This window comes from Arabidopsis lyrata, assembly GCF_000004255.2.
Source record: "Arabidopsis lyrata subsp. lyrata unplaced genomic scaffold ARALYscaffold_1, whole genome shotgun sequence".
NCBI classification, from domain to species: domain Eukaryota; kingdom Viridiplantae; phylum Streptophyta; class Magnoliopsida; order Brassicales; family Brassicaceae; genus Arabidopsis; species Arabidopsis lyrata.
Window position 1 is genome coordinate 14,957,981 of NW_003302555.1, and position 15,662 is coordinate 14,973,642.

At 33.0% G+C, this 15,662-nt stretch overlaps 1 protein-coding gene across 1 annotated transcript; it reads right to left on the bottom strand.

The window, feature by feature from the left end:
* Positions 1-13,235: 13,235 nt before the first annotated feature.
* On the bottom strand, positions 13,236-14,174 carry LOC9327064. The gene has a single exon (XM_002893687.2). It carries the CDS (start codon positions 14,051-14,053, stop codon positions 13,457-13,459), a length of 597 nt encoding a protein of 198 aa, XP_002893733.1. The 5' UTR covers positions 14,054-14,174; the 3' UTR covers positions 13,236-13,456.
* Positions 14,175-15,662: the final 1,488 nt, after the last annotated feature.

Below are 15,662 nucleotides of genomic sequence, written 5' to 3' on the forward strand. Positions count from 1 at the left end.
ACATTCATCAGCTCAATGCCCTAAGCTTAAGAATGATGGTTCAAAAAAGAAAATATAAAGTTCTTCGAGAAGGTCTAAGTCGCGTTCAAAGCCAAATGTGCCCTCGTAGGTGGCTTATGTGGTAAGGAGCCGGTAGGTAAGGTCTGGGCAATAAAAGTTCTGCTACCTCTCAACCGTTGATTAAGGGAGATTCTCTTGTTGGTCCACTGACTGCCCAGGCTGAAGGTATGAGTCTTGGGTATGATAAAATCCTAAAAGGGGAGTCTAGCAGGGTGTCCTCTGGTCACATAGATGCTAGTGAGGAGAGCAGCAAGAAATCTGATTTTGATTCTGCGTTGAAGGAGACTCTTCTAATGTTTTGTCTACTGACTCAGATGAGAAGGCATTCATTAAGGTGTTATCGAAGAGACAACGTAGATATCTTCGAGGCAAGGGCATACTCTTTTGTTGGAATGTACGCGGGTTCAATATTTCTAGTCACCGATGCGGTTTTAAAAAATGGTTTAAGGTAAATAAACTTCTTTTTGGAGGAATTATCGAAACACATGTCAAGCAGTCTAAGGAGAAGAAGTTCATCACTGAGTTATTGCCTGGCTGGTCTTTTACTGAGAATTATGTATTCTTTGTTTTGGGGAAGATTTGGGTACTTTGGGATCCGAGTGTGCAGGTTGTTGTTGTCAATAAATCTCCGTAGATGATAACTTGTGAAGTGTTACTGCCAATTACAAAAGATTGGGTTGTGGTCTCCATTGTGTATGCATCAAATCAAGATGGTCCTAGAAAGGATTTATGGGCTGAGATGGTGCAGCTTGCTTTATCCCCGACGGTTATAGGCAGACCATGGATTGTTTTAGGTGATTTTAGTCAAGTCTTAAACACTTGGGATCATTCTAATGGTGCTGACTTGTCGGTTGGTAGAAGAATAAGAGATTTCAGAGATTGCTTATTGGACTCTGAATTGTTTGATCTTGTCTACAAAGATTGCTCTTTCACTTGGTGGAACAAGAGTAGCGCTAGACCAGTGGCAAAGAAGCTTGATAGGATCTTGGTTAATGAAAAATAGTGCTCTCTTTTCCCTGCTGCTTTTGCTTTCTTTGGGGAACCTGACTTCTCGAACCACACCTCTTGTAGAGTTGTCATGGATGCTGCTGTTCTAAAAGCCAAAAGACCTTTCAGATTTTTCAAATTTTTAATGCAGAATCCGGAGTTTATTCATGTCATTAGAGAGCATTGGTACTCTTTCTACGTCGTTGGCTCTGCAATTTTCCGGGTCTCAAAAAAGCTGAAGCAGCTTAAGTCCCACATCAAAAGCTATAGTAGGGACACCTATTCTGGAGAAAAGGGTTGTTGAGGCTCATGATTTGGTTCTTGATTGTCAACAGCTCACGCTGAACGACCCTTCTGCCCTTCACGCAGCTTATGAGCTTGAGGCTACAAGTAAATGGCACATACTACTTAGAGCACAAGAGAGCTTCTTCTATTAAAAATGAAGAGTCACTTGGCTCTTTGAGGGTGACAGTAACTCAACTTATTTCCACAAGATGGCTGATATGAGGAAATGAATAAACAATATCCACTTTCTTGTTGATGAGAATGGTGTCAGGTATGAAACTCATGAGGCCATCAAGGAGCACTATTGTGATTACTTTGAGTCCATTCTTGGTGGTGTTGCAGCCGTCCAGCAGCTTGAGCAGAGCGACATGGATCTTCTTCTAACTTACAAATGCTCGCCTGAACAGAAATCATTTCTTGAAAGCTCTTTCTCCAACGCTGATATTCAAGAAGCTTCCTTCTCGCTCCCCAGAAATAAAGTCGGTAGCCCAGATGGTTACTCTTTTGAATTCTTCAAGGGAGTTTGGTTTGTTGTCGGTCCGAAAGTTGTGAAAGCAGTGCAAGAATTCTTCAGATCTGGCCAGCTTTTGAAGCAGTGGAACTCAACGACTCTTGTTCTTACTAATGCTTCAAGATTGTCAGAGTTCAGACCCATCTCTTGTCTAAACACCTTATACAAGGTTATTGCCAAGTTGTTGGCTTCAAGGCTCCATCAGCTCCTTAACCAGGTAATCTCTCATGTCCAGTCTGATTTTTTACCGTGAAGGTTGCTCGTAAAAAATATCCTCTTGGCAGCCAACTCGTTCTTACTGAATGAATATCTATCTTCTCATCAAAGAATGTTGAACGTATGGTCCTTCCTCCAAACTATTGCCCATCGAGACTGATACCGAGAGTTAACTCGCTAGGGTTAACACCAGCAGCGGATCTAGAGAAATATTTAGCATGGGACACCATTTATTTATCTATACATATTTTTTATCAAAAATATTACATATACTAGTCGGTATCAAAATATATAAAATATATAGTTTATTAATGTAAGTGTTTTTTTTTTTTTACAATCGACATATACAGTCAAATCGGGATATCATACCACATGAATAGAAAAGTCGGAGACTAATTTATTTTTTATTGGCCCATACATCAAACCGCTAAAAGCATACTCTTGGCAAGTGCAGTGTCTACCTAAGGTACGTGATTTCTTGTGGTAAATCTTAACGGGTTGTGTACCGGTTATAGAGAATTTACGGAAAAGAGTAATTGATTGTGACAGAGGATGTGCCAGATGTGGCGCATCAGTAGAAACGATCAATCATACACTCTTTCAGTGCCACCCGGTACGACAGATTTGGGCGCTTTCATAGATTCCAACGGCTTTGGAAAATTTTCCCACGGAATCTATTTTTGCGAATTTGGATCACTTATTTTGGAGGATACCTTCGGAGTTCGATTCATCAGCTTTTCCATGGATCATCTGATATATTTGGAAAGTAAGGAATGAAAAAATCTTTGAAAATATAGACAGAGACCCGTTAGAGGTATTATAGTTAGCGAAAAAAGAGGCACAATTGTGGCAGTCAGCTCAAATCGAGCTTAATAGTGAAAATCATGGTTCTGTGGATTGGTAACTCGATCTCGAGTGAGGGATGTTTCACTTGATTCGAATTATTCTGGATACCGTTGTTTTGTGGATGGATCGTGTAAAGAAAGTGATAAGTTCTCCGGTACAAGGTGGTTCTGTACATCATCAAATGGAGAGCCGCCAACCATGGGAGCTGCCAACCTCCGTAGAAGTCTATCTCCACTACATACAGAAGTCGAGACCGTTCTATAGGCGATGAAGTGTATGATTGGTGCAGATAATCAAGAGATGGCGTTCTTTACAGACTGTTCTGATCTGGTGAAGATGGTGTCTTCTCCAACCGAATGGCCGGCGTTTTCAGTGTATTTAGAGGATCTTCAGAGCGACAAGGAAGAGTTCTCAACTTTTTCTTTATCTTTAATTTCTCGTAGTGTTAATATTAAAACGGATAATCTGGCACGAAAAGTTCGTACAGAACTACTTCATATCACATATGTAAACAACATTTTCCAGAAATGACTTTTTTGAGCTCTAAGTAGTTTCGGATGATAAAAAAAAAATTGACATGTAGGTGTATATAGATAGATATATAGTTTTGTAATTATTTTAACATATAAATATTATAGTACACATAATAATTAATCAGTTAATGTTTGTGTTGGAATAAAAAGAAAATGTTAACTGCACTCGAACCCTGGGGATGAACGTAACCAACACTGCTTAATAATTATATCCACGAATTCATACAAACTAAACTTTTTAAATGTAACCTGGGGCACGTGCCCCACCCACCCATTACCTAGATCACGCATTTAGGGTTTCTTCAGGAGCCGCCATGAAACGCAAGGACGATGACAATGACAGACAGTGCCGGCTCAAATAGGGAGCGAGCAATGCGATGGTCAGAGGTCCAATTCCATGCTCAAATAATTAATGGGCCCATTTAAAATTTTTTTTTTTTATAAAAGTATTAAAATTTTAAATTACAACATAAAAATAAAATTTAGAAGGGCCCATAATTTTTTTTATTATTGTTTTTAGTTTTAATAATTAACTTTTTAATAAAAATATCATACAATTTTTTTATATAACACAAAGAACATAAAAAAAAAAATTTAAGGGCCTAAAATTTTTTTTGCCCTAGGGCCTATAATACTGTTGAGCCGGCACTGATGACAGATTCTATAGCAGTCCAAGTAAGTTAGATCCAATTCCTCTTGATCTAAAGATGACTACAGTGCCTAGCAAATCTCATATGAAAAAGAGCCACCAAAATAAACTTGAGGAAGATGAGAACGACACAACAAACCCTAGTAAGTTAGATTCGCTCCCTCTTGATCTAAAGATGGCTATACTGACTAGAATGCCTGCCAAGTCTCTTATGAAGTTGCGATGCGTGTCAAAGATGTGGTCTTCCATCATCCGAAGCCGAGGATTCATTGATTCCTACTACGCTACCTCCTCGAGGCAATCACGGTTTATTGTCGGTTTTAGTAACGGTGTATTCGGCACGCCTGAGGAGAGGCTTACCTTCTTCTTCTCATTTTCACACGACGAGGGACAAGAGTCTTCTTCTTTGCTACCCACCTTCGAGATGGCAGTTCCCACCTACAGCTTTAATAACCACACACGCTTTTTGGCTTCATATGGTTAGTTTTTTTTATTCACCCTATTTTTTCTAGGTAAATCTTCATGTTTAATGATAATCTTAATATATATATATAAGATAACTACAGTTTGATAGCATTGATTTTTAAAAAACTTAAAAGAAAAAATAAAAAACGAAAATACAAACTATAAAAAAGTCTAACTTTATTAAACGTTTTAATTATTTATAATATTATAACTTTTATGAAGTTTCAAATATTATAAATATTTGAATTTTATAAGAATTTATAAGTAGTTTAAACATTATAAATATTTATAAAAGATATTAATACGAGACGGTATACTACGGGTGAAATCCTAGATATAACAATCAAAATACAATTATGAAGTTTGGGTCGTATTAAAACTTTTATGAAGTTTCAAATATTAGAAATATTTGAACTTTATAAAAAAAATTACAAAAATGATGTTTAATTTCACGGGACGGGGTTATATAGTGGGACGGATTTAGATCGATATTAATACGGGATGGTATATTACAGGTGAAATCCTAGAATTAGCGATCAAAATACAATTATACAATCTTAAACACTAAATAAAACAAATACAACTTAAATATTGATTTTTTAGTTATAAAATATTGACATGCGGTTTACCATATATCTATAGATCATTCTAAAAAAATCATTTTTTTATTTAGGGAAAATATAGACCCGCGGTGTACCGCAGGTTAATATCTAGTTGGAAACTGTTATAGGAGAATTTACTTTTCAAATTTTCTTAAATTATGCTCTTACTTTAATAGTTTACATAAATAAATAATATTCTAATCATATATATAAAAGTAAGCTTTCACTCTCTTTTTGTTGGTCCACTTGACAATTCATTTCTCAAAAATAAAAATAAAAATAAATATTTATTTGCAACTAAACCACATATACAAAACATTTAATCCACATTTTAATACCAAGTTATAACTGAAATCATAAATATTATGTATTAATTTTTTTTAATCCACTCAATGTCATTCAAACACACAATTATTATAATTGTAACTCTCATGATTAATTATATATATATATATATATATAACATATATATAACTTCCATCACTTCTCATCCTATAAATACTTATTATCTAATTCTCATCCATCATATCTAAATTAAAATCCTAAATTCTTTGTTTCTTATGTTGTTGCATGGGTTGAAAAATCAATTGAGACATCATTGTAAGAGTTTTGACTCTAAATTTTATTTCTTTTTGTAATTTTCATATCATAGTTGATTATAATAATATCACATTATATATGATTTATCCATCATTATATATGTATAGTAAAAATCTTGATGATTATAATAATATATTTAAATGTATCGATGGAGATTCAAAAATATCAATTTCATCTATCGCAATATCGCATAACATGGAAATCAAGTTGAAGAGATCCATCTTCATTCTCGACTTTTGATGTTTGATTATTTTCTCACATATTCGTATATCTTTATATCAAAGTGGCATTTTTATAATAATCCCATAGTTTTAGGACTAGACTTTTTCAAATCAGGTGATCTCATATTGAAATCTAGACTAATCCACCAAACATGTAAACTAGTGATCAACTATGATTAAATTTATGATATAAATATTATATTTTTGTCTTTCCAACTAACATTGTGAATTTTTGAAATATAAGGCCATAAATTGCTTAGGTAATATATGATATCTAAATGATATTCGATTGCTAGGACGAGAGTACCACACTACCACTTATATCTTTTGAAACTCCACACTTTTTCAACCTTTTAACCCAATCGAATTTTTACCTATAATGTGTGTATTTTTGTTTATGTTTAGGTGCATGGCGTGTATCTCTTGTTCTGATCGCACGTCAACACGTCGAGAGTTTTGGCTTTTTTAAGGATCCAATAATTTTAACTTGATTCCAAATTATTTTAGATTCAATATTTAATTAAGGCCATGAATGTTTTGGGGTTTTTGAGTGGTTTTTAGATTATGGATTTTGGTTTATAGATTTTAGATTTAGATTTTTGGTTTTTGGATTTTGCAAAAGAGAGAAAAAATAGAAAAAGAAATAAATGGAAAATAAAAAAAGTTGGAATCCACGGCAAACATTCTAAAAACTAACAAAATTGGGTTTTGGGATTTCTTGAGAAAATTGTACAAACGGTCAAATCTAGATTCCCTATTTTTTAGGGAAACCATTTTCTCATAATCTTGAATGGATGATTAAATAGTTTTTAAAAATCAAAAACCAAAAACCATGCTAGAAACTACTACCCATTCAAGGCTTTAGTGTTGTTTTTCCAACACCAAACAAGCTAGTTTCTTTTTTTCTTTTTTTTTTGGGGTTTCTGAGATGTGTGTTTCTGAAAAAAATAAGGATACAAGACAGAATCTAAGACTCTTGACTTTATATTTGTTGAGATTATATATTAAGGGTTTGGTGACTTTTGTGATAGCCATAAAAATAGTGTCGTCCATCAACAAATGAAGAAGAACCCAAAATTGATCTCGTCTAATGGATTGTAGAATTCTTTGGCTATGGTGCTAACCAAAGAAGAAAATCAATCTATACATCATCAAGACAAGTAGAAAATGAAATCATGATCATATACTTTCCAAAGAGATGCTAAAAACAAAAAATTTGGTGAACAGAATCAAATAATACACGCCAAGCTAATCAAAAGCAAATGATATATAAGGTATGATCTTCAGCAATCGACCAGAACCAGAGCAAAATACCAAAAACACGTATAAATTTTCAGTGCAATATATAAGGTGGATCATCTCAAACTTGTCAACAGTTGTACACCCTTTAACGATATGATGACTTTACACATCGTTTCCATCAACCGGAGAAGGTCCCTGAAGTAATTGATGAGATGAAATTTTTTTTGAAACCAGCATGGCCTTATGTTAATCTCATTTAAGAAACGTTGTTGTCCAAGGCAACGGATCAATGTTGCGATGGAATTCTTTATTCATTACAAAATCACTTATAACCAATAAGCACTTTATTATATTCAAATTCAGAAATTTAAGGTACAAAATCTTATGATGACAAGACCCATATATATATATATATATATATATATATATATATTTTGATAAACCCTATCGGCTGATCCGGTCGATCTCGGTAGGAACGCACTAAGGTGCTACAGAGTAGACTACTCCCGTGGTTTAACTGTTCAACGATTCAACGGATACCATGAACTCCGAGCAGACTCGGGTCGAACGGGCCATGAAATTCATGAGATCCATGAGATCCAGAATTGGATCACCACACTGCCTGATACGAGTTTGGAGTGCTTTCCGACTAATGCCAAGGGGTAATCAGGCCACCTGCATTTCTGACTACCAGATAAACCAATTGGACCAAGGCCCAACTGACAGACTTCCCAAACAAATGTTTGTTTTGTTTTCAAAGAAGATCTAGGATTTTTACCCTTCACCACAACTCTCTCTACCACTACACCACATAGGCTTGGACACAAGACCCATATATGGTCAGTGGGTACCGCCGAGATTCAAATATTAGGTACAAGGAATAAGAACAATATGTTTTGGGTATTGGCCCAATCTATATCTAAAAACTTATTAACATAACCAAATCGAGAAAAAAAAAAAAAAGTTCAAAAGATATTTTTTGTGGTAGAAAAAAGGAAGCAAATTTACACTTAAACGGTGACACATTAACAAACTAGTACACATAATGAAACTACATGTTCTAGTCAATTACTTATACTTTTGATTATAGTTTAACTTGAACTCAAATCAAAACTATACAAATCTATCGTTTTGGTTTTATTTTACTTTCTAATAATTATCTAAAATCAAGTTTTCAAAAGTAAAAGTCATAATTTGTATATGATGCAAGTTTGTATATAGATAATAGGATAATATTACATTTCGATATTTTTTTGAGTCAGGAACATTAAGACTTATAGATCTATTAATCTCTCCAAACTAGAAAACAAAGCAATTTTTATTCATATGAAAAATTCACATATATGAAAAACATTCAAATGCGTTTTATTTATCATTTAAGTTAACTGTATTTGGGTATATATATATATCAATAGTTTTTAGGTTATATTTTCTTGCTTTTTCAATCAGTATATCTCATATTGAAATCTAGATTAATTCCCGATAAGATTGACTATGATATAAAATATAATATAAATTTTTTGAATTTTGGTCTTTCAACTATCATGGTGAATTTTTGAACTATAAAACCATAAATTGGTTAGTTACATGTTTCTGTTGATATATTATATCATACATGTTTTTTGATTTCTAGGACGAAAGTATCATAACATCTTTTGAAAGTCACGCACTTTTTTATATCATCATGTAGTATTATACTTATTTGAAACTCGTATTTAGTTAATAGTAATATACAACTGAAAATGACAAAATTATCGTGATGGGTTTCGTTTGGAGGAAACAGAAGTAGCACGAATGTTGATAAGGAAAAGGAAAGGCCATTCGTGTGCCACTCTTTGTCGCCTCTCTTTTCATTTTTATTTTCGTAACTATTCTTTGTAAAATATAATTTTCTAGGTCCGAAAAGAAATAGATCCGAAGTTGCAATCCAAATTATTCGTACTTTATGCTGCAATGAGAAGACATCTTTTAGTAGTTTCATAGTAATGTTAGAATTTGGATCCTAATTAATCCGATATTCAGAAAAAAGGCTATAAAATTAAGTTTGGGAGAAAACATCAATTTCTAAAACTTGTCTTCCACCATTTAAACAAATAAAATCTCAGCATCTACTCTTTAGTTTATGATATCAATCCAACTGTGTCTTCGATTTTAGATCTAGCTTCAAAAAGTTTAATAGTAGCTTTAGGTAGTTTGTGTTACAGACTATGATAGAACAATTAGCAAATTACATCAATAATATAAAACCCTAGTAGAGAGGACGAAAAGCATCATACTAGCTATATCACCCTTCTCTTGATTTGATTTTGTCTGAATTATTTTTAAATCCAACAATGTTTACACCGACGGACGAACAAATGAACAAATGAACAAAATGAAGTTCAGGAAAAGCACCAATGTAACATAAAGTACTTTGTTTCAGTGATATTACTTTAATTTGGCCAGGGCTACGATTAAGAAAACGTAACAAAAAAAATTCTACAAAAAATTGAAAAAAATGGTATCAAGATTCAACTTTAGAAAAAAGACAAAGAAGATAAAGTTGATATTTATAAAGTGAAGACCAAAGGGGGAGAAGAGGTCGATCACTTGTTCTGTAGGGCTTCCATGCACATGCTATTGCCTCCCCCTCGATATTTTTCTTATATTCAAAAGTTAATAATTATATTAAGATTTTTTTTCTCAATTATTGAGTTTTTATATCTATTAGTGAAGGAAACTACTAGAAAAACTACATAAACTATTTTTATATAAATATAAGCTTGTTGGTTTTCAATATTTTTAAATTTCGTTTTAACAATTCATAAAATAAAGCTATTATTTGGCTTTTCAGAACACCATTTTCTTTAGTATTCTAATAAACTTTTAGTTTGTCTCCTTATTTTTGTTGCTATTTAAAAAATAAATTGATAATAGATTTTTTTATTTTAATAATGAGTTTTTTGTTAGAAAATATAAGGTCCCTCAACCATGATGTGTTTATTTCAATCACCACGAATCTAACATATTCTTTTTGCTCAAAATAATTATTCTGTTACTCAGACATTTTTCGAATTCATATTTAATTGTAATTACATATTGTATCTGTTAATTGTTTATGTTTTAAACGAGAATGATTGATGGCCTATGTAATAGTGGACCAGTATCTAAATAATTAATAGATGAATGTGCAATTGGATAATGCATATATTTCCGTGATTCTTTGCTTTGTTTCTAAATTGTTAGGGGTGTAACAAGTGTCAGCTTAGGATTCACTAACCACTTCTAAATATCTTACTCTAGTTTTCTCTTTAGCAAATAAGTTCCATCACATAGCAAGAGTTGTAACACTGTACACACGTTCAACATATTACCATTACGAGTCTATCCAAGTCTATAGAAGATTGGAGTCGATCGTTAGAGGCTACTTAATTAGGCAATCTATATTATTGATATAAGACTGATAAAGATTGATAAAAAAAAAAAAGACCGATAAAGATTGAATGTTGTCACACAACACACCTTTGTCATTTTATCAGAATGAGCAACAATTTTTTTTTTCCGCCAAACACCATTTTATTAAGTTATCAGACGGAGACTTTTTTCTAAAGAGAGCCAATCCGGAGGCCGATGTGCTTACATGGGAGAATAAGGAACTTCGTGCTCGTGCCTGCTATGCGAGACGGTCGGCACGGACAATGTTACAATTCGGAATAAACCTAATATAAAACGAGGGGAAATAAAGCTTTAAAAGCTTAAAATGTTATAATTCTACTGCAAACTGAAACTCCACATATTTTTTTTTTATTTTTTTTTTGGATAACCCAAGTGTCCGGTTCCACCGAAGTGGCCCGACTAACGTCGTGTCCAAGCGGAGCTGACGTGGTCCTGGAAACCTACAGCCGCCATGTGAATTCCGCAATAGCTAGGAATCGAACCCAGGTGGCGGTACCCCCAGCTGGAGGCCCTTTACCACTAGGAGACAAACTCCACATATTGAAAGTGAAGTCTCGACATATATGTGGTTCTCTTAACTCAACTTCATTCGACGTTACATAGGCCATCAATATATGTAGGTTCTCTTAACTCAAACGACGTTCGCTGACTAAAGACACTTCTCTAATTTAACTGTTTGGTGGATCCTGAAAATTTGTTTCGAACATAGATAGAAATAAGATTATTATTTTGTAAACAATAGAAATAGTTAGTTGACAAAAAAAATGAAATCTTAGTTGACATAATGATATCAACTGTTATGAATAATTTGATAATAATTGTTAGGGATATGTTCTTAACCTTTTCTTATATGAGATGTGAGCTTAATCAGCTGTCGTTTTATTTTCCATGTGAACCAATATCTCCCATACTGCTCACATAAGATTCGATCAAGTAATTCGAATTATTTTACGGTATATTAAATTAATAATCCCCAGATTAATTTTAAAATATTTCCATCACTCTTACATTTCCACTTAAATTATTGTGATAAAGATATATAGAATCTTTGGGTAGATTTGATTAACGAAAGTTTATATATTTCTAGTATAGTATGTAATTAACGCCAATAAATAATGAGGTTCAACGAATCTAACGAATCAATCGGCGGATTCAGTTAATCTAATGAGTTTAGAAATCGGCGCATTTGATTTAGCTAATCAGTTAATATTAATTAAATAATCTATATGGTTAATTAAAGTATGAATTACCAGGTTACACAAATATGAAATAAACTCAATCAACACATATTGTAAAACTTATACATATTGTGTTAGCTAATCAATTAACATGAGTTAATCCACAATTGCTTTTGGGGTGAAATGCCTATTAACTTAATCTTTTTTTTTTTTTGGGCAAAGCTATAAACTTAATCTACATTGGACATTCTACAAGACGATGTCGATATTTTTTTGCAGTTTCAACTCATATAACTTGTTAATTATCCATAGAATTCGATTTTAAAACCACTATTCTTTGCATAATTATGAAAGAAATTGGTGTTGCCAAGAAATAAAGAAACAAATGATTGTTTTTTATACAAATTTGCGGATAGGCCAAAACCGATCTGATTGGTGGTTGGTAAACCGACGCAGCTCTCGTCGTATGTGATGTACATGCAATGTATGTATGCATAGCATAACAAAAAAAATTAAGAAGACATATATACTCTCATATTTTTGGTCTACCATAATGTGAAAATGCGTTTTCATAACAATAGAATATGAGATTAAATAAATGAATGCATTCTACAAATAGTCACATGTTTGTTTTGTATTGTAGCTTCCTAGATAACATAAGTTATATAATGATTCTTAATAATATTGAACTTAAAATTGGGACATCATCTTCGTCCAACACATTCTTTTAACTTATGAATAAACTAAAAAAACAAAAAAAAAAAACTAAAATTCAAGTGTAAGTCAAACCAAATATTGAGCGAGTCTACCTTTACATGGAGGACGTGAAGTAAGAAAAAGTCAGAAGACTTCGCAAAGATGATTAGTTCTGTAAATTAATTAATAGTCAATCATAGATTAGATAGTTTATAGCTGGCCAAATCACTTTTTCTTCATATCAAAATCCCCTTTTAACCCAATTTTTAACAACTAAAATTGACAAGCTATCAACAACATATATACATACATCAACCCTCTGTCAAAATCTCCCTCAAATCACTCATTGTAGGTATCTCAATAATCCCTCAATTAATTTTTTTAATTAAATTATCTTTAAAACGCTAAAATAAACAAAAATCCCAAACATGCTTCTGGTTCCTGAATTTCTGCACAATATCCGCCGAAAATATATTTTATACTAAAAACTATAATATTCTCAAGCTTTTGCAGTTAGAAAGTTACCCAATTTGCAAAAAACAATTTAAGTCAAAACTAAACGATTAGTTCTGTCTTTCTGACGTCTGGAGCAGGTTTGCACTATCAAACACCAAAAACTATTAAGCCAGTTTTATTTAATAACTCAAAAAACTGATACATTTTAATTTTTAATTTTGTTATTGAAATTGTAGAATCACAGAATAACTAAACATCAATTTAAATAATTCCACAATTCGAATAAGTATTGTAATTGATAAAACTTTGCAGAATCACATATCTAATACAGATTATAAACAACAATTAAAAAGAATTTCAAGAAACTAATATTGTTGTTCCCTTTCCTAATACAAGAACTTAAAAAAAACATGTAAATGATCAAACTAATAATTTGCAAAACCAAAAAAAAAAAGCTTAACAAAAATAATAATCTCAACCTCTATACAATGGAGACCGTTGTTGAAATATCATCTTCGAGACTCTTGATTGCCGGAAAACCTTAATCGGACTCGGAAAATTCCAACCTTTACCCTTTCCCGTCGCCGCGACCGGAACCGGAACCGGAGAAAATCCCGATTCTCCGGCGACCGCTATGGATCTTGATTTCCTCATAATCGCCGGTTTAGTATCTCCTCTGTTTCCCATAAACATCCTCCAAAACGACGACGTTTTCTTACTCCTACCGGAATCAATAACCGAATCCGGTTTAATCGGAACCGCCATAGATTTCGATCTCCTAAACGCCGGTTCGCATTCAATCAAACTCGCGACTCGTCCCACCGATCCAACCCCGGAGAAAGTAAAACTAACATCTCCGGCGAAGATAGAGAACGATGAGGAAGACGAAGAAGACGACGGAGAGAAAGATACGGCGGCGCGTGAGCTACACGAACAAGGAAGATCGTGAGCACAATCTGGACAAAGAGAAGAGAGACGTTCGTAAAGACAAAATGGACAAACGCCTCCGCCGCTAAAATAACCGCGTTTCGAGAAGTGTTTTGAACATTGTGAAAAACCATCTTCGTCCATGTTTTCGCGATTTGATTCAGAGAATTTCTCTTCTTTCTTCAGTTTCTCGGAGTTTGAAGAAGTGAGAGAGTCGAAAGAGAGAGTTTTTATAAAGGCTTTTACGTTTTAATTACGGTTAAATTATTACTGCGTTTGGTTATTTACAGTAATCTTTATGGTTTAACTTAGAAGTATATAATCATGATGACAATGATTAACGAAACGGTGCGTTGCATTTAGCTACTTGAAAAGCAGTGTTCTAAAAAGCGGTCTAGGCGGTCGCCTAGGCCCCGACTAGGCGCTAGGCTCTCATGCGACGCCTAGATAACCGTCTTGACCGCCTAAAACTACATAGAACTTGTTTAATGTATTTTTTCAATTTCAATTAGAGTTTTATTTATATATATAGTTATAAATATTCATATATTGTTTAATATAAATATAAATAAATGTTTTATTTAGTTTTTGTTTATAATTTCATAATTTTTAGTTTTATATTAATATTTTATATAACTTTTATATATTATATTATATTTATAATATTTTATGTTATAAACGTCTAAACCGCCTAAAAAATCGCCTAGGCTCCGATTAGGCGTTCTAGGCGCTAGGCACTGGGTCACCGCCCGCTTAGCGCCTAGCGCTTTCTTGAACACTGTTGAAAAGTGAAATCATTGGGTTGATGGTTATTTACGTTTGTACCATCGTCAATATGGAACCATTCAGTTCATTCACGTGTGGCATGACTTTACATTATTAATTTCTATCTCTTTCCACTAGTGATTTATGAACATATAAATCGAAACATATTGAATTTGGATCGAATTTTTTAAAACGAATCTGAATTCAATTTTATTATACTTTTTAAAATATCTTAAATATTTGTAATGATATTTTAAAATCTTAAATCAAAACTCATACTAATCAGTAATCCGATAACATGTGGAACGTTAGCAACTTTTACTATTTCAAACATTTACAATGTTTAACCATGATAAAAATCACAACTAAATGAGTTATCCTAGTTTAATTACACCCAGGGAGGCTCAAATTTTTATTGGATCTTGTGTCCAATAATTTTTTTCTGAAAACTTAAGGTCTTATTTGCAAATATTTAAAATTTAGGACCCTTGTTTGTAAAAATATCAAAAATTTAAGACCTTAAAGCTTCACAAAAACTGACAAAAAAATGTGGACCTAGTGCTGATCCAGTGCTCTAGCACTATCAGCACTGCCTCTAAGCTGGCCTGATACACCTAACTAACTATTAAATCAGAAAATTGATCATAGGTTGTTCTCTGCTGTAGACATACAATTTTAGTTATCGAAAATATTGTAAGCTCGCATTTTTAGAGGAATTGAGGGCTTATCGCGAATGCGGTGTTCTCGCGGTAAAATTGTTGGTTATTGGAGTCCTCCTCCTCCAACGTATCATCCCTTTGTTGTTTCACTTTCGTTTTGTAGGTTTATAATGTATTGTTGTTTTTATTTCTTGGTAATGATATATTGTATTGTTGTTTGTAGTAGTTTTCGGTCTTCTGATCTCTTTGTTGAATCTTTATATTTCAAACAATGATAAAATGATATAAAAAAAATTAACATTTTATAAAAAAAATATCAAAAAAACATA